At 42.1% G+C, this 18,843-nt stretch overlaps 1 protein-coding gene across 4 annotated transcripts in view; it reads right to left on the bottom strand.

The window, feature by feature from the left end:
- The window catches only part of naa15a (N-alpha-acetyltransferase 15, NatA auxiliary subunit a), an 85,882-nt gene that overhangs the window by 22,356 nt on the left and 44,683 nt on the right, over positions 1 to 18,843 (bottom strand). For 2 of the 4 annotated variants that reach the window (XR_013576181.1, XM_078538727.1), the window contains exons 6-13: positions 13,029 to 13,182; positions 12,220 to 12,339; positions 8,800 to 8,895; positions 6,434 to 6,540; positions 6,271 to 6,343; positions 1,194 to 1,363; positions 637 to 789; positions 44 to 172 (exon numbers count right to left, since the gene is read on the bottom strand). Coding sequence is in view for 2 of the 4 variants with exons in the window: in XM_078538727.1 (XP_078394853.1) it covers positions 44 to 172; positions 637 to 789; positions 1,194 to 1,363; positions 6,271 to 6,343; positions 6,434 to 6,540; positions 8,800 to 8,895; positions 12,220 to 12,339; positions 13,029 to 13,182 (1,002 nt within the window). In the remaining 2 variants the exon portion in view is untranslated. Of the gene's footprint in view, positions 1 to 43; positions 173 to 636; positions 790 to 1,193; positions 1,364 to 1,451; positions 1,531 to 5,188; positions 5,265 to 6,270; positions 6,344 to 6,433; positions 6,541 to 8,799; positions 8,896 to 12,219; positions 12,340 to 13,028; positions 13,183 to 18,843 lie in introns of those variants that run through there. The other 2 variants (XR_013576184.1, XM_078538740.1) reach the window with 2 other exon arrangements.

Below are 18,843 nucleotides of genomic sequence, written 5' to 3'. Positions count from 1 at the left end.
TATTTAATGCCACCACAAATATATTCTGTTTCCTTGAACTTACCCTCTCTATTTCATGACACTTCTTCAGAGACTCTCCATATTTGTTCATTGACTGATAAGCCAGAGCACATTCTGTCTGGAACCACATACATTGCATCTCATTCAGATTGTCCACTGCAGCTGTTCCTTCCTAAAAAAAAATACAAATAAGCCTGTGACCTGGAATTCGGTGACACAAGATATGGAAATTATACCTTATCCTAGCTGTCTATTACCCGTTACTGGTTAATTACTGGTTAATAAGGACATTTGGTGAAAATGATTCACCAGCAAGCTTAGCTGAGTTACTCGATTAAGCAACCAATCAAACCATTAAAACAAAAAAAATATCCATTTCAAGGGTCTACATTATACTTTCGGCAGTACACAATAATTCACATTAGGATGTGTTTTTAAAAGTTTTTTCCAGACAGCAAAGTAGTACTTTTATGAAGTATCCATACCAACAGCAATGGAGAGTATCGTGCAAGTCATGTACAGATGAATTATATAAAAACATTAAATTCAAATCATGCTAATTGCACACAACTTGTCATACAGTTTATATTCATAGCTGCTTATACTGTACAGTTAATTAGCAATTAAGATACCAACTCTCGTAAACTTGGAACACATTTCCTCAGCTTCCTTCACAAGGTTGGCCTTTAGCATGTATTTAGCACATTTGGAATTTATAAATCTGTCAGCTGTATCCAAGGCTTGAGCCTCATCCATCCATTTGGCAGCTTCCTTTATGTTTCCGGCATGCTACAGGGAAAATAACATGTTAGACAAAGGACCTAATATAATTCAATGCCACCAATTTGATTGCAGGCACAAATCTTTAGTTTGCTTACATTAAGTACATGTAACAATCTGCTTAAGAACATTTACACTTCAAATAAACTGCAGATCCAGTGAACTTATAATTTGAATCCTTTATGGTTACCCAATTTACAATTTTGACATCCATATTTAAACTGTTAATTCAAAATTTCCAGCACCACAACAAAAATAAATTTTGTTTTAAAAAAAAAGACTGCATTGTAAGATTGGTATGAACTGAGCGGAAAGAAATTAGGAGCATTAGAACTTTGTAACTCTGAACGGTTTAAACATTCCAAATTTCAGGAAGTGCTACTAAAATACAGAATTTTCTTTTACATGTTTACCTTGTAGATTTTGGCCTTGACAAGGAACAATTCTATGAGAGTTGGGGTACTCTCAATTGCAGCATTGATGTATTCCAGGGCCAGAGAGGGTTGTCCAATTCTATCATAATGTTGGGCTAAAAAGTACTGGACCCACAATCGAGTAGTAGGCGGTTCTAGGTTTCCATCATCTATAAATGGAAGAGGAAAACCAAATTCAAACAGAAGCTTAAATAGTAAGCTTGCAAAACAAAGGGAAAGTTATTCAAAACAACTTGCATTTATATGGTGTCTGAACATAATAAAACACCCAAGGCACTTCACAGGAGCATGATGAAGCAAAGTTTGGCACCAAGATCTGAAAGATATAAGGCAGGTGAACAAAAGACCAGTCAAAAAGATATGTATTACGGAGCGTCTTAAATGAGGTAAGAGAGGTAGAGGGGCAGTGAAGCTCAGGGAGAGAATTCCAGAGCTTAGGGCCTTTGCAGCTCAAGGCATGGCCTCCAATGGTAAAACAATTGAAATTGGGGATACTCAAGATGCCAGAATTAGAGTTAAGATAGCTTGGAGTTTGTGGGCCTGGAATAGATCACATATAAGGACAGGCAAGTGCACTGAATGACTTGAAAACAAGGATGAGAATTTTAAAATTGTGTTGCTCAACTAAGAGCCGACATAGGTCAGTGAGAATAGGGCTAATGGGTGAATGGCACTTTGTGAGTTAGACGCAGGCAGCAGAGGTTTAGATGACCTCAAGTTTGTGGAGGGCAGAACATGGAAAGCTGGCCAGGAATACATTGGAATTGTCAAATCTAGAGGCAACTAAACTTGAAAGTTTCAGCAAATGAGCCAAAACAAGGGTGGAATTATGCGATGTTATGGAGGTGGAAATAGACGATCCTAGTGACAGAGTGGATATGTGGTTGGAAGTTCATCTCAGGGTCAAATATGACACCAATGAGAGCGATGGAGTTGGTGGGAAGGATATGAAGTTTTTTGCAGAGACCAAACATAACACCTTCGGTCTTCCCAATATTTAATTGGATGAAATTTCTGCTCAGCCAGCACTGGATATCAACACAAAAAAATCTGCCAATTTAGACAGTAGAAGAGCCAAAAGGGATGATGGTGAGATACAGCTGGATGTTGTCAGGGGGCACATAAAAACTGGTGCCGTATTTTTGCATGATGTCACCAAGGGCAGCATGTAGATGAGCAATAGGAGGGAGCCAAAGATAGATTCCTGGAGGACAATGGAGGTAATGGTGTGGCAATGAGAAAAGAAGCAATTGCAGGCGATTGTCTACCTATAATTAGATAAATAAGAATGCAATCAAGCAAGTGCTGTCCCACCCAGCTGGACAATAGTGGAGAGGAATTGGAGGAGAATTGTGTGGTCAACCATGTCAAAGGCCATGTATACTTAGTTGGAGGGATCACAGTTGCGTCCCCATATTGATTTCAATTTGAAGGGCAATGGTAATTTCAGAATGAGTTAGTTTACGTATCCAACTTGACTAGTGTGTAATTTTGAGTTTATTTCTCATACTTTTGTAGACCATGGCCAAATTTGAATTTTCTGCATTTCTCCACATACAGCAGAATTCACTACATACGCCAGAGGTGGGCTGGGATGTTTGTGTTATTCTTTAACTGAAAGTGCATGTGCAAGATAAAGTAACAAAACAGTCATTAGCATTTTGCTTTTATGAACAGCATAGAGTACAAAGAGTGAAGTGATATATTTAAAAACATTGGTTGTTGTGAGCAGTGTGTGGGGTTTTGAACATCCGTTATAGAAAAAACAATGAAGCCAAAAAGTATCCAGTGTAGATTCACCAGGATGCTGCCAGGAATGGGAAACAATAATTGAGAAACTTGAAACACTGGGACAATTTCCATTGGAGCAGTGATGGCTAAGAGGCCATTTCATTTTTGAAACTTAGGGTTTTAATAGTTAATAAGGGAAAGGCTATTCCTGAGGAATTGCTTAAGGGCCATCAGTTTGCACTTTATTGAGAAAGGAAATCCCATCCATTATCTCTAGTATCCCTTAAGAGGAGATATGTGGTCAGAAACACATCTCAGTCAAATACGACACCAAGGTTGCAACCTACCTAGTTCAGCCTCAGACAGTTTCATGGGAGAGAGATTGAGTTCCTTGGTTCCCTTCTATTTCTCATCTACATAATAGTGGCACAATGCACAAACATGTCAGTTTCCACATGTATGCTAATGCCACTTGACTATATCTTACCATCATATCTCTTGATCCCTCCATTGTCTCTGCTTGTCTGACATCCAGTGCTAGATGTCCAGAAATTTCCTCCAACTACATTTTGGGATGACCAAAGCCATTGCCTTCAGCACTCTTTACAAACTGTTACCTCACCATCTACTCAATCTCTCTCCCAGGAAACTGTCTGAGGCTGAACTATGTAGGTTCCAACCTTGGTGTCGTATTTGACTGCGATGTGCTTCTGACCACATATCTCCATTACTAAGGCCTCCTGCTTCAAATATGTAACATTGCCTAACTCCATATCTCAGTGCATCTGCTGAAACCCTCATCCATCCATTTTTTACCTCTAGACTTCGCTATTCCAGTGCAGTCCTTGCCAGCCTCCCATGTTCTACCCTCTTGTGAACTTGAGCTCATCCAAAACTCTGCTGCCCATTTACAAGCTTGCACAAAATCCTTTTCTCTAATCAGCCCCTTTCACTAATCAGCCCAATGCTTATTGACTTACATGGGTTCCCAGTTAAGCAATGCCTTGATTTTAAAATTTGCATCTTCGCTTTTAAATTCCTGCATGAACTTGTCCCTTCCTACCTCCAATCTGCTCCAGATGCATAACCTTCCAAAATCTCTCTGCTCCTCCAACTTTGGCCTCTTGAGCATCCCTGATTTTATTCGTTCCACCACTGGTGGCAGTGGCTTCAGTTGTCAAGGCCCTAAAGTTCTGGAATTCCCTCCCTAACCCTCTTTACCTCTCTTTCCTCCTTTAAGACACTCCTTAAAACAAACTCTGTGACCAAGTTTTTGGGCATCTGCCTTAATATCTCATGTGGCTCAGTTTCAAGTTTTGTTTTATCATACTCCCATGAAGCACCTTGGGACGCTTTATTATGTGAAAGGTGTTATATAGAGTCAGAGCCATTATGGCAAAGAAAACTCCCATTGAGTCCATGTGTCAGCAAAGACAGGAATAGATTATATATATAACATCAATGCTGAACACATGAAACCTAATTTTAGAGGGGAAAAAAGTGGATTCCTAAAAATGAATTAGAAACAATTGTTTAAAATTACAATCATGTAATTTAGTTTAATTTCACATTATGCTGTGTACCATGGGTTAGCAATACAGTTGATAGTAGCCAACATCATAACGTTTATGGGTTAATTAATTTCTCACAAAATAGCAAGTTTCCATTTAGTTTGTTCCTTTTATTCTGAATAAGTTATAATGAAAGGAATATGGGTAGAGCAGTATATGCACGCACACATCATTTTAGCATGTTGCCTAACCTTTATATTAACTAAGAGTAGTTGTTCAGGTCAGAGCAACTCAAAAATTTGTTCAGAATGGATAGAGCTGACTGGCTAAAATTTCCTGCAACTTTCCAGAGTCTGGAATTCTTTCCACTTGGCTCGAAATAATCCTGAAAGCAAGATGGCACTGGCTGGACAAACAGCAGGAGATTTGATGCTGATCTTTACTGGTATATTGCATGATTTTAGTTGGTTTAGTGCAGCTGCACCCTAAAGATATCTACTGGGAGATTCTTCAACCCTCTGTCTCAGCAATCTGCACCAAAATTTTCAGGGCTTAGGAAACTGAGCTGTGTCCTTATAAAGGATATGCACTCCATATCAGATAACCCACAAATCTCTTGATAAATTTGGTTTAGAATCTGGAGCATGGCGATGAGTTTCTGCTAATGTCACACAACTAGCTGCCCAAAACAAATTTCAGGTTTGGAAATACCAATTAATACCACAGAAATACCTGAAAAGGTTTTAACTTGTATCTGACCGAGCAGCATTTGATGCTTGTGCTGGTTGCATCATTCCATTTCCCGTTCCTTACCCAATATGTATGTAAAAAAAAAAATTGACAATTTAAAATCTAACAGTTAATCTATTGACACCAAACATCAAAGTTTATTTTTTATAAATGAATTTGTGTAAGATTTCTAGCGCCTAATATTGAAAGGAAGCAAAAAATCTTAGGAGCAGAAACTGTTAAATTTAATGGAAAAAAATTGAAGATACAGAAATAAATCAGTATTAAAAAAGTACTTTAAAAAAAGCATACGACGTTGAGGCACTTGATGCAATTCAATTCTCTGTGGATTTTTAAAAATTTTTTTTATAAAGGCAGTACATTTGTTAAGTCCACTGAAGGGACATGAAGTGGTATACAGGTACAGTGTCTCGAAACTGGAAACCTCGGGACCAAGTCCACGTTAGATTTCAGGTCTTGCCAGTTTTCAGAGAAAAAAATTGGAACCTTACTTCAATTAATGTGAGACACATGAAATCAAGTGAATAGGTTTCTTTTATTAAAGTTTGTAAAAAGAATACAGAATAGTGAAAAAATAACATTTGAAAAAAATTAATAAGTAAGGCTGACTTGCAGGCTGTGCTGGATTCAAAGTAAGGGTCTGGTGAATCAGGCCAAGCCAGGGCTGCTTAGACCACTCTGACCATGGAAAATTACTTGCGCATGAAGCCAATAACTAGTTCAGTGTAGCACTGTGCCACAGCACCTAGCTGAATTGTCCCAGGTAAGTTATTTTACTCATTTAATAACAATTAAAATTGATGCATGGCAGCTTGTAAAAATGTCTGGTTTTCAGATAACTCAGGTTTTCAGATAGCCGGATTTGAGACAATGGATCTGCACATGGTTTCACCTCACTTGAAAGTGCTGCATGGTTAAAATGTAACGGCATTTTTAAGATCACCAGTTATTGATGAAAAGAGCCATACCGTCACCTCCATCCAAAAGTGCACGTTTTTCAAAGGGTCCAAAAACGGAGGCAGGTTCAACATTCAAGTCATGCATATACAAACAATAAAACTTACCATTTGGGTTAAAGAGGTTGCAACTTTTCAATGACGTTTCATACCCAACTACTAATTCTTCTAGAATCGATACCTATACAAATAAAAAGACCCTTAAGCTTTCTTTTTTGAAACAAAATTAAGAGTATAAGAGCTTTGAAACTATTAGGAACAAAGCAGTTACCTTTTCTTTATCATTGTATAATGACTTCAGAGTTGTAAACACAGGAGGGCAACCTTTGCTGAAATTTATCCTTAAATATTTGTCCAAAACTTCTCTGAATTTTTCCCCTGACAGGAAGAGAAACAGTTCAACAGACTTCCATTACTGAACATGACTGATAACACAGCACATAACCAGCAACTTCTTAAATAGAGTTTTCAAAGCATTTTTGCATGGGCTTTACCGTGGACTGACGAAGCCACTCAGGCATAGTCTATTCCAAGAGCATTACCATAAACCCAGTCAACATAGCAACCCCTGAAAAGTCTTTGAAATACATTATCATTATGTTGTCCATGGTTGTGGAAGTGGGGAAGACAACACAGGATGGGACTAATTTGACATGTTATCTTTATATTGGCACAGGATCCAAAACGAATAAATTGTTCATATGGACAATAATCAAAGAAATTTTCCAAATGTTTTCACCAGATTAAGTTAAAGTAACAACCAAATATGCTCCACTTGTTACATACCCCAAGTGCACCCAAACTTGAGCATCCTTGGCAAGAGGACTGGTGTACTCTCCCATGTGCATAACACTAACGCTCTAATACCTTGTGACATACATCATCTTTCATATTTCATTTGTGCTCATATTAAGTAAATAATTTAATGGAAATTTATAGGCAAAACTGCAATAACCAGCTAATGTGATGTTGCATGCACAAAAGCAAGTCAATCAACATCTCCATGTACTTGTTGCAGACTCTTTAACAACAACCAACACAGTTAATAGGGACTCAGTTGGGGAAACAGATTGGGTCGCTGTGTGGAGAGGGTGCTCTCTGAACTGTGAGGGTCAAGATGGACTGTCACAGGGAAGGGGACTGATAACAGATATAAGCCTAGATTGTTACAGGACTAAAAGTGTCATAACTTTGCCAGGGTATATCCAAGGTAGGGACTCACTGGACTGTGAACAAAGGAAACATTAGGCAAAATTTCTAAATTGTTTTCCTGAAGCCTATGACTAATATCGAATACAACACAATTTAATGGCTGTGGCGGTGACCTCACCCATCAGCCGGAAAGCCCGGGGCAACACTGCCACAGCCATTTTCAGAAGCCCTGATGGGATTAGATGTCAATCAGGCAGTTAACTGCCTGGTGTCAAGGCTTCCATGTCCTTTAAGGATCCAGCCTCCGTAACCAGCAGAGCAAAGGAAGCGATGGCAACTGCTGACACTGAAAGAAACCAGCCAGGAGCAGCAGCCATGGAACAGGTCCCAGAACTAGCTAAGTAGGATCGGGCTCACCAGGAACACCCAGGATAGCACTCCACCTCCCCTCCCAATTCTACTGCCCCCCCACAAACCCTTTCCCAGAGTGGGGGTGGAGGATTAAATTTCCCCCATCATATTTCTGGGGAAAGGAGGGAACACTCATTACTGTAAGAATTCTAGGAGGTGCTTAAAACCCTTACTGCATTGACAATCAAATTCAGCCCATATAAATATAAAATTCAGGCTTTACTACATGGGTAAGATAATGAATGAAGGCGAGATAAGATTAGAAAATGGAGGACAGTATTGGGAGCCCAAATGAATGAGATTGCATCTAAGGATCTAATGGGTTGAAAGGTTAGAGATGGGAACTGGATCAGATTATACCTACCCATCTTCATTCAATGTGACTTAAGTAGACACCAGTCCATTCTATTAGAGCAAAATCTTAATCAACATTTTGTTCAAGGGTAATTCAGAAATGCTGCCATATTCTACGAAATGGAGCAACAACACTTCACTTGTTTCAAAGAAGCTGGAACAACCAGCCCAACAGCAGTTCCTTATTTTGCTGGCGGGCAACAAATCACTGAAGCCCCAACAAAGTTGACACCCCATAGTCAGGGAAACCGTTAAGAGAGCCAGCTACACACAGAACAGCGCCTAAGTCAAGGGCCACAATCACAAATTATAGGATACATCATCCATGTCACTGTATCACAGCAGCCATATTCTGATGATAAATATGAGCAAAAGAAATTAGGAGGTGCTATTGCTTTCCGAGGAAGTATAAGCAAACTATTCAGGGACTTATTATCCCACAAACATCAGATGCAGTATTCTATTCCGCTGAGGGGTAAATTCTCGATTTTATAACACCGAATCTCCCAGCAAAAGCATTTTTTGAGGCAGTACAGGTTTTAGATTCCGTATCAGTATAGTTATCGTTGAGCCTATATCCAGTTATGCAAGTACATCATAATGCCATTAAAGAAAATTCAAATAAGGCATAAAAATGTCCACGTAACAGTCTTAAAAAAATTGGTTTTGAAAAATATCATTGGATAAATGAGAGACTTTTGGAGAGATCATTTCACTCACCGGATAAGAAGTTAAGAGGTAGCCTTCTCGGCACCAGCCCTTTAGGATATTTAGTCCAAGCGTTTTCATAGACATCAAGTCTCTCCTCCACATTGACTAAAGATAGAAATTGATAAGAAAACAGTTCACAAAGTTAAATGAATTCTACAGATCAAAAATAAATTAGGTTGAAAAGTTGTGCACTGACTCTTCAATGGTTCAGCATCATTTTCTGAGGAGATAAACTACACAGAAAAGTATTGCCTGATTCCAGGTTGGGTTAGCTGAGTTGCGACAATTGGGCACTTCTGTTTGGAGGTAAAATCTGAGACAAAACAAAGCAACCACTTGACTGCTAACTAGCTCAATTAAAAATCTACATGATAGACATTGGGCCAGAGCCATATGTCAAGCCTGATTGTAATGCCCTGCACTTCTTATGGAACCATACCTAAGCCTTAGGGAGAGGGAAGAGTTTGAAAATAGGCAAAAGAAAGGCAAAAAGCAAACTCTTCTTTCCACAACATTTCACATGGCCAACTGTCCACATTTTCCTCAAGCTCAGTTGAGATTTAATAGTGGTCTTTACCATCAAAGCAAGTCTAGTCAATCTCCTTTCAGTTCCTCTTTTACCCAATTTACCAGAAATTGTTCAAGTTCTAAGTGACATTCCAAGGTGTCGACTCAGTTACCTGAAAACTAACTCCCTCGCCCCACCCTCCAGGGAAGGCAACCAAACTGTTCATAGGCATATGACAATGCCACTCCACTGTCAACTGTCAATGGGTCTTCAAACGAGTTCATGCCATGATTGTCACTCCACTACCATACCCATTCTTAATAAAGCAAGTGAAAGCCCTGCAAAACACAGCACATTTTGAATTACAAAACCGTTGATAAAGCTTTCACGTAAAGCATCAAGTAGCTATTTCACAGAACACACAAAGCCATGTTCTTTACTTGGCAAAGTTACGGTAAATTTTACTTTGGTTGCTGGCACTGAAAATGAAGGCTAACTAGAGTTTGAATCAGGTAATACATCAGAAGTCAGTCACTATAACTTCATATAAACATATCTAGATTAATTTATGGAACAGAAATTCAATATTGAACCATCTCTCATGTCAAACTTAGGTGTTGTGTCTCTTCCCTTCTCAAGCCCAAGAAAGCTGACTCAAACACCTTTTCCCAGCTAAGACCCAAAACTTGCTAGTAGGAAACTGAATGAAAATCCACATTGTATCATTCTACAGCAGGCTTGTCCAACCCTTTCGCACGAGGGGCTATATTTCAATTGTTGTCTCACTGAACGGACCAATGAGTAAAATTCAGAAAGATAAGGTTTGGCACAACATTAAATGTGAATTTTTTTTTTTAAAAAAAAGTTGAGGTACGAAGAAAAGAAACAACTTTGAGCAATATTAAAGCAATGCCAAAGTAATAAATAGATAATTTTCAAAAATAATAAAAATGACCATTAGAACGTGAAGGGGTCAGAGTGTGCGTGTCCAGCTCACTCCCAGTCTCAGGGTGCCCACTCACTCACTGTGCAAGTGGGTGTGAGCATGTGCTGGTGTGAAGGGATGAGTTAGAACCCTGAAACTGGGAGTGAAGCAGACACAGACTCAGTCACGCTCTCACAAACAATGACCCCTGCCCCACACCCAACTGCGCCTCCTCCTTTCCCCCACCACACCTGCCCCCAGCAGCGCTTCCTCCCACCCCAACACCTGCCCCCAGCAGCGCTTCCTCCCCCCCACCACACCTGTCCCCAGCAGCGCCTCCTCACACCCCCCACACCTGCCTCCAGCAGCGCCTTCTCCCCCCCACACCTGCGCCGAGCAGCATGTCTCTCTCTACCCCCTCCGCCCAGCAGCGTCCCTCTCTAACCCCCCCCCCGCCCAGCAGGGTCCCTCTCTGACCCCCGCCCCCAGCAGCGTCCCTCCCTAACCACCCCCCACCCCCCAGCAGCGTCCCTCTCTAACCCCACCCCCGCCAGCAGCGTCCCTCTCCAACACCCCCCAGCAGTGTCTCTCTCTAACCGCCCCCAGCAGCGTCCCTCTCTCTAACCGCCCCCAGCAGCGTCCCTCTCTCTAACCGCCCCCAGCAGCGTCCCTCTCTCTAACCGCCCCCAGCAGCGTCCCTCTCTCTAACCGCCCCCAGCAGCGTCTCTCTCTCTAACCGCCCCCAGCAGCGTCCCTCTCTCTAACCGCCCCCAGCAGCGTCCCTCTCTCTAACCGCCCCCAGCAGCGTCCCTCTCTCTAACCGCCCCCAGCAGCGTCCCTCTCTCTAACCCCCCACCAGCAGCGTCTCTCTCTCTCTCTAACCCACCCCAGCATCGTCTCTCTCTCTAACCCACCCCAGCATCGTCTCTCTCTCTAACCCACCCCAGCATCGTCTCTCTCTCTAACCCACCCCAGCATCGCCTCTCTCTCTCTAACCCACCCCAGCAGCGTCTCTCTCCAACGACCCCGCCCCCACCCCCCCCCCAGCAGCGTCTCTCTCCCTAACCACTCCTGCCCAGCATACCGCCCCCCCCAGCAGCGTCTCTCGATCCCCCCCTGCCAGCAGCGTCTCCCGATTCCCCCACCCCACCCGCCCAGCAGCGTCTCCCGATTCCCCCCCACCGCCCAGCAGCGTCTCCCGATTCCCCCCCACCGCTCAGCAGCATCTCCCGATTGCCCCCCCACCCCGCCCTGCAGCGTCTCTCGACACCACCCCCCCCCGCCAGAAGCGTCCCTCTCTCTAACCCACCCCAGCAGCATCTCTCTCTCTCTAACCCACCCCAGTAGCATCTCTCTCTCTCTAACCCACCCCAGCAGCATCTCTCTCTCTCTAACCCACCCCAGCAGCATCTCTCTCTCTCTAACCCACCCCAGCAGCATCTCTCTCTCTCTAACCCACCCCAGCAGCATCTCTCTCTCTCTAACCCACCCCAGCAGCATCTCTCTCTCTCTCTAACCCACCCCAGCAGCATCTCTCTCTCTCTCTAACCCACCCCAGCAGCATCTCTCTCTCTCTAACCCACACCAGCAGCATCTCTCTCTCTCTCTCTAACCACCCCCCCCGCCGCCCAGCAGCGTCTCTCTCTAACCCCCGCCCAGCAGTGTCTCTCTCTCTAACCACCCCCGCCCAGCGTCTCTCCCCACCTCCGCCCAGCAGCGTCTCTCTCTCACCCCCCCCCCATCCGCCCAGCAGCGTCTCTCGACCCCCCCCCACCCAGCAGCGTCTCTCTCGGTCTCCCCCCCCCCCCCCCCCCCAGTAGCGTCTCTTGCTCCCACCCCCAGTGTAGCAGTGTTTGTTTCTTGCACCACCCCCCACCCTTACCCAGCAGCTTCTCTATGGAGCCCATCAAAATGCATGACAGTTAAAATACACAATCTGAGCTGTAACAAAATTAGTTGCCTTAACAGAAGTGTCCACACTTCAAGCATAACTCACCAGGCCTCAGTGCCTTTTCTAATCCTTCATAATAGGCCCAGTTTTCAGGGTTTCTTTCCAGCAATCGCCTATACACCTCTGCGGCCTCCTTTAATCTGTTCAGTTTTAACATCAGTTCTCCTGTTTCAGATCAGATCACATCTTACATTGTAACTGTTATAGTATAAAGTTACCATTGGGTGGAACATTGAAATTTTGAATTATTTTAAATTACAGACACTTAAATTTGCTAAACTTTGGATGAAGGGCAAGGTGCCCCAAAGAACTTAATATTCGTAACTTCAGAAAAATATGGGTTCTACAAACTGTGCTACTGAAACAGGCTACTTGTGAACCACGTAATCATTTTTTAAAAAGAGGCAGAAATTGCAATTAGTGCGGCTAACATGGTCCAATTGAAAAATGAGAACCAACTATTCTGAATTTATAACTTGCAAAATTTGGAGAATTCATGAATTCTAGGTTTTTTAATTTGTACCTTTTATTTCCAAGAAAGCAAGCAAATGCCATAACATTTTTGACAGCTTAAGAAAATAGTGCATTTTAAAAGCTAGAATTACACAAAGGACTGACTATACTTATAAATTTTTCTGTTATTTTGTACATCCTAAAGTGGACCCTGAGGTATATCCTAATTCCTCCAGAGCACAAACACAGAATTTAGGAAAGTCATTTAGCTTTAGTCTTTAACCAAATTCACCAATTTAAATTCTATTACTGGTATTTTCTCACACTTAAATTTCAGAATGGGACAGTACACATGTACCAGCGTTACTACAAGTTGTAATGAATAGAAACATTTGCTTTACCTTGGCACTCTTCCACAGCCAATTTGTCACAAATTTGTTTCTCATGATTGTCGAGATGCTCCAAAGCCTCTTTATACATCCCTCCTTCCCGCAGCACTTGGTTCTGGTAAAGCAGCAGTTCACTATATTCATAATCAATTTTATCAGGAGAAGCCTATATTTAAAAAAAAACAGGGATTTAGTAAATCCTTTGTTTAGAGAAACATTTAATTAATGTGCTTTAAAAAAACTAATACAAAATCAACTCATCTTCCCCCCACCCCAGGTCATTGTTTTTACTTTGAAAGAATTTACTGCAAAGCACTAAGTGAACATTTGGCATTTAAATTGTTTGAAGTTAATGCTTCCTTTTCTTCCCTTTGCTCCTTAAAATTCAATCAGTCCTCGCAACACATCACTCTTCCACAGACATAAGCTCGTGTTACGCTTCTCGCCATACCTTTAGTTGAACCCCTTAGCCTCACCTAAGTTTTTTTTAAAAATCCAGTCGAAGACCTAACAGTTGCGAATGCTTACCAAACATGTGAAGACTAAAAATGCATAACTTTCAGAATCGTCTGAAATGTAATCAGGGCAACAACCATAGCTGAAACAGAATTTAACAATGTCTCTGCTTTTCGCAAAAGGCCAAAACAAACTGGTGCACAAATCCAAAAACAAGTGTATATCAAAAAAAAGTACTCATGATTTTCCATCAATTAATTTTAACAAGCAGAAAATTTATGCCTTAAGGCAAGAATATAGGCTGACCGATTAAGGGAACTACTGTTTGATGCCATTCCAAAGGTTCTAACGATGCCAGCAGTACTTTGGCTCCCATTCCCTTGACACCTGCCCCAAAAACACTACTGAGTTATGCTTCTGGTGTCATTTCACAGTAGCAAGCTCAATGCTCTAAGATCCACTACCTAGTCTAGCTGCAACCCAAGAGTCATCTTCCTTAGACACTCACACCACCCACCCCCTGATCAAACAATTCACTCTTGGAGCTCTCAAACTTCTAGACTTCACCTCCGCAATTCTCCTATATCCATTATTTTTATTCATTCATGGGGTGTGGGTGTCACTGGCTAGGGCAGCATTTATTGCCCATTCCTAGTTGTCCTCGAGGTGGTGATGGCAAGCTGCCTTTTTGAACAACTGCAGACTCTGTAGTGTAGGTACATCCACTGTGCTGTTAGGGAGGGAGTTCCAGGAATTTGGCCCAGCGACAGTGAAGGAATGGTGATATATTTCCAAGTCAGGAGGGCGAGTGGTTTGGAGGGGAACATCCAGGTAGTGGTGTTTCCATGTGTCTGCAGCCCTCATCTTTCTAGATGTTAGTGGTTGTGGGTTTGGAAGGTGGTGTCGAAGGAGGTTTGGTGAATTCCTGCAGTGCATTTTGTAGATGGTATGCACACTGCTGCCACTGTGGAGGGAGTGAATGTTTGTGGATAGGGTGCCAATCAAGCAGGCTGCTTTTGTCCTTGATGGTGTCAAGCTTCTTGAGTGTTGATGGAACTGCACTTATCCAGGCAAGTGGAGAGTATTCCATCAGACTCTTGACTTGTGCCTTGCAGATGGTGGACAGGCTTTGGTGAGTCAGGTGGTGAGTTACTCACTGCAAGATTCCACGCCTCTGATCTACTCTTGTAGCCACAGTATTTATATGGCTAGTCTAGTTCAATTTCTAGTCAATGGTAATCCCCACAATTTTGATAGTGGGAGATTTAGAGATGGCAATGCAGAATCCCAGTAATCCTCACTTGTGCCTCAGTATTCCTTACAAACCCCTGCTCCAATGTGGCGAGACCCCAGGCCATGACCCAGAATCTGGAAACACCTCAAAGTGCTTCCAAAGCCTTGCAATCCCATTCATGTAAAATCCTAGGTTCATTCCTAATCATGTTAAGTGTCCTTGATCATACTACTTCAAAATAAGATCACTGCTTTTATGAAAACCTAAATCATTTAATGTCGTGGTACATCTACTAGTAACGTGCCTTCTACTTTTTTATGGTGCATGGCTGATTCGTTGAGCTATGTGGCCTTGTGTGGTCATGCAAATGTGATAACTTAAAGGGGCCAACTTGTGTGTGGCCTGTGTGGGAACTTTCGGGTTGCTATGCAGCCGCAGGGCTTACAGGGAACAATGTTTGCTAGTATATTACACATTTTACATTTGCACTTATTTCTCATCTGCCAAAAAGTATTTCCTGCTGTCAAACCTTTGATTTTCTATAGCTACATTTATAATGCGCTGCCCATGTAAGCTTCTCTTGCTCCAATGACACGCTCCCACCAAGTGATGAAGCTGCAGTGCCTCAGTTTTGCACCTTACACTCCTTGTAAAATTTGCTATTTAACTATAAATGAACCTAAAAAGCAAGGCATTTTGTAAAAATTAGGACAGAATGTATGAATTACATTGGGTACCTTGATTCAATTATCTCCCAATCTCTAACCCCATTTCGGCTGAAGACTACTCTTGCTGTTGACTCCCTGAAATGCCACAGGAGATTGACTAGCATAAAAAATATAATCAAATGGCTGAAAAACAAAGATCCTACATTAAATTTCTTCTCAAAAATCACAATAACTTGCATTTATAAAGCACCTTTTATACAGAAATAAACCTCAAAGTGCAGAATATCAAAAATGAATACTAAAACCGGAGGAGATACTAAGAGGGGTGACCAAAAAATTTGATGAATTTTTTAACGACAAGCTGCTGAAGAAGCGAAGGGCTTTAGAAAGGCACGGCAACTAGTGGTGGAGAGAGGGGGAGGTGTTTAAGAGGCCGGAGTCAAGAGGAATGCAGTTCAGCAGGTGGCGCCGAGAGGGGGGATTGTGATGTGGGCAGTTGTGCAGCTGGAGAAGTAGAGATTGAAATACGAAGATAAGTACTTAAAATTAAAAACATTGGGAAACTGAGATCAGATATAGGGTCAGTGAGGACAGGGGTCATAGGTGAGCAGGACTTGGGTATAGGGTAAGATATGAGAATTTTGCACAGAATGAAGTTTAGTGGGTAGAGGATGGGCAGCCCATCCTCTACCCACTAAACTTCATTCTGTGCAAAATATTTGAATGTCTGAGTCTAGAGGTGGAAAAGACATAAATGAAGGTACCAACAACAAATACTTCTGGTAGGGATGGAGGCATCTCCAGCCTTCTATCCTCCTTTTAAGGTGCTCCTTAAAACTTTGGTCATCTCTCCTAAGATCTCAAGTGGTTTAGTGGCAAAATTTTTGGTAAAACTCCTGTTAAGCAGCTTGGCACATTTTACTTTGTTAAAAGGCTCTATATGAATCCAAGTAATTGTTGTTTGATCACATGATATTAGCCACATCAGTTCTTTTCTGAATCCACAAAACCCTACAGCACTCTAACAGGTGAATAAAAGTAACACTTTTTTTTGCTGAGCCGACTTAAAATTTACAACCATCACCTAAACAAAACTGTGTTTCCAAACCGCATCTAATTATGCACGTATTAAACTATGAAATTACAAGCCCCAAAATTTCACTAATCATTGAGCTGTTCTTACAGTATAACAATCTACACATTAACAATCCAACATACCAGACTAACCCACTTAATAAAATAGAAACTTCCTAAAGCTGAACTGTACGAAATGTTGTACAAATGCATCATATACCAAAATATCACTTTACAAATCAGAGGGTGGGAAGTGGCATTCCACAGAACTGGTGCTGAGACAACTGTTGTTCACTAATCACAAATGATTTGGACTAAGGAACTGGGAGTACAATTTCAAAATGCATGGATGACATCAAATTCCGATGTATAAATAAAATGAAGGCTGCGAAAAAATACAAGACATGAACAAACTTGCAGAAAGGGTGCGTGAATTGCAAATAGGTTTGAATAGAGATACGTGTGTGGTAATGCACTTTGATAGGATAAATAAGAAGCCGCATACTCCTTGGAAAATTAGGCTGAATGATTTAGAGGACTGCAAGGGTCTTGGGCTATAGATTAATTAATCATTAAAAGCTATAACACAATTAAGTTAGTTGAACACAATTTGCCTTGAGCAAATCCATGTTGGCCTTCCTTAATTAACACACCGCCTCCATTCATATATCTCTTTTTGGGGCCCTTTTACTATTTATATGCCAATACACGACTTTCAAATTCCGTTAGGGTAGCTTCGAGTCTCTTCTCATACTTCTCCGTCTGATTTCCTTGTCACTCCCCTGCTGATCTTTCTATATTCAACCTCGTTCTCACTTGAATTATCAACCTGACTGGTGGCATACACACTTTTTTTGCTTCATCTTACTCTCTACCTCTTTTGTCATTGAGGGAGCGCTGGCTTTGGATGCCCTACATTTCCCCCTTGTGGAATGTACCTCTACTGAACCACCACCTCTTTAAAGTCAGCCTATTGTTCCAGTACAGGTGGCCGTGTGTATGTATGTAGCGGGGGGGAATCAGGGATAAATTAAAAAAATTAAATAAGAATAAAAATTAAAATAAACAGGGATTTAAAAAGGAGTAGAGATGGAGCAGAGAGTTCACTCCTCCATCTCTACTCCTTTTTAATCCCTTTAAATTTTTCATTTGTATTTTTCTATCCTTCTCCCCCAACCGCCCAGGGCCATCTGTCACTTGTTTCTATGTTGTGCTTTCAGAGCACTCACCCTTGTTCTGCTTTAACACATTCTGCCACGATCAGTACCTCAGAGTCAGAGGTCTACAGCACAGAAAAAGGCCCTTCAGCTCATCGAGTCTGCACCGGTCAAACAAGTATCTAACTATTCTAATCCCATTTTCCAGCACTAGGCCCATAGCCTTATATGCCATGGCATCGCAAGTGCACATCCAAAAGCTTCTTAAATGTTTTGAGGGTATCTGCCTCTACCACCCTTTCAGGCAGTGAGTTCCAGATTTACACCATCTTCTGGTGAAAAAATTCTTCCTCACATCCCCTCTAAACCTCCTGCCCCTTACATTAAATCTATGCCCCCTGGTTATTGATCCCTCCACCAAGGGGAAAAGTTCCTTCCTGTCTACCCTATCTTTGCCCCTCAATTTTATACACCTCAATCTCCTCTGCTCCAGGGAAAATAACCCGTCTATCCAATCTCTCCTCATAAACTCTCCAGCCCAGGCAACATCCTGGTAAATCTCCTCAGCACTCTCTCTTGTGCAATCACATCTTTTCTATAATGCAGATTCCAGAACTGCACGCAATACTCTAGCTGTGGCCTAATCCAGCATTTTATACAGTTCCAGCATAACCTCCCTGCTCTTATATTCTATGCCTCAGCTAATAAAGGCAAATATCCCATATGCCTTCTTAACCACCTTGTCTACCTGTCCCGCTACCTTAAGGGACCAGTGGACATGCACACAAAGGTCCCTCTGATCCTCGGTGCTTTCCAGGGTCCTACCATTCATCGTGTATTCCCGTGCCTTGTTTGTCCTGCCCAAGTGCATCACCTCACACTTATCCAGATGAAATTCCATTTGCCACTGATCAGCCCGTCTATATCCCCCCTTATCTCAGGTTATCATCCTCACTATTTACCACCCCACCAATTTTCGTTTCATCCGCGAACTTACTGATCAACCCTCCTACATTCAAGTCTAAATTGTTTATCTATACCACAAACAGCAAAGGACCCATCACCAATCCTTTTGGAACCCCACTGGACACAGGCATCCAGTCACAAAAATACCCCTCAACCATCACCCTCTGCTTCCTGCCACTCAGCCAATTCACCAAATTGCCTTGGATCCCATGGGCTCTTACCTTCGTTACCAGTCTCCCATGCGGGACCTTATCAAAAGCTTTGAAGTCCAG

This window comes from Cetorhinus maximus, chromosome 1 (genome assembly GCF_964194155.1).
Source record: "Cetorhinus maximus chromosome 1, sCetMax3.hap1.1, whole genome shotgun sequence".
Lineage (NCBI taxonomy): Eukaryota > Metazoa > Chordata > Chondrichthyes > Lamniformes > Cetorhinidae > Cetorhinus > Cetorhinus maximus.
Note: the sequence above shows the minus strand (reverse complement) of the source record. Positions and strands in the feature narration are given on the sequence as shown.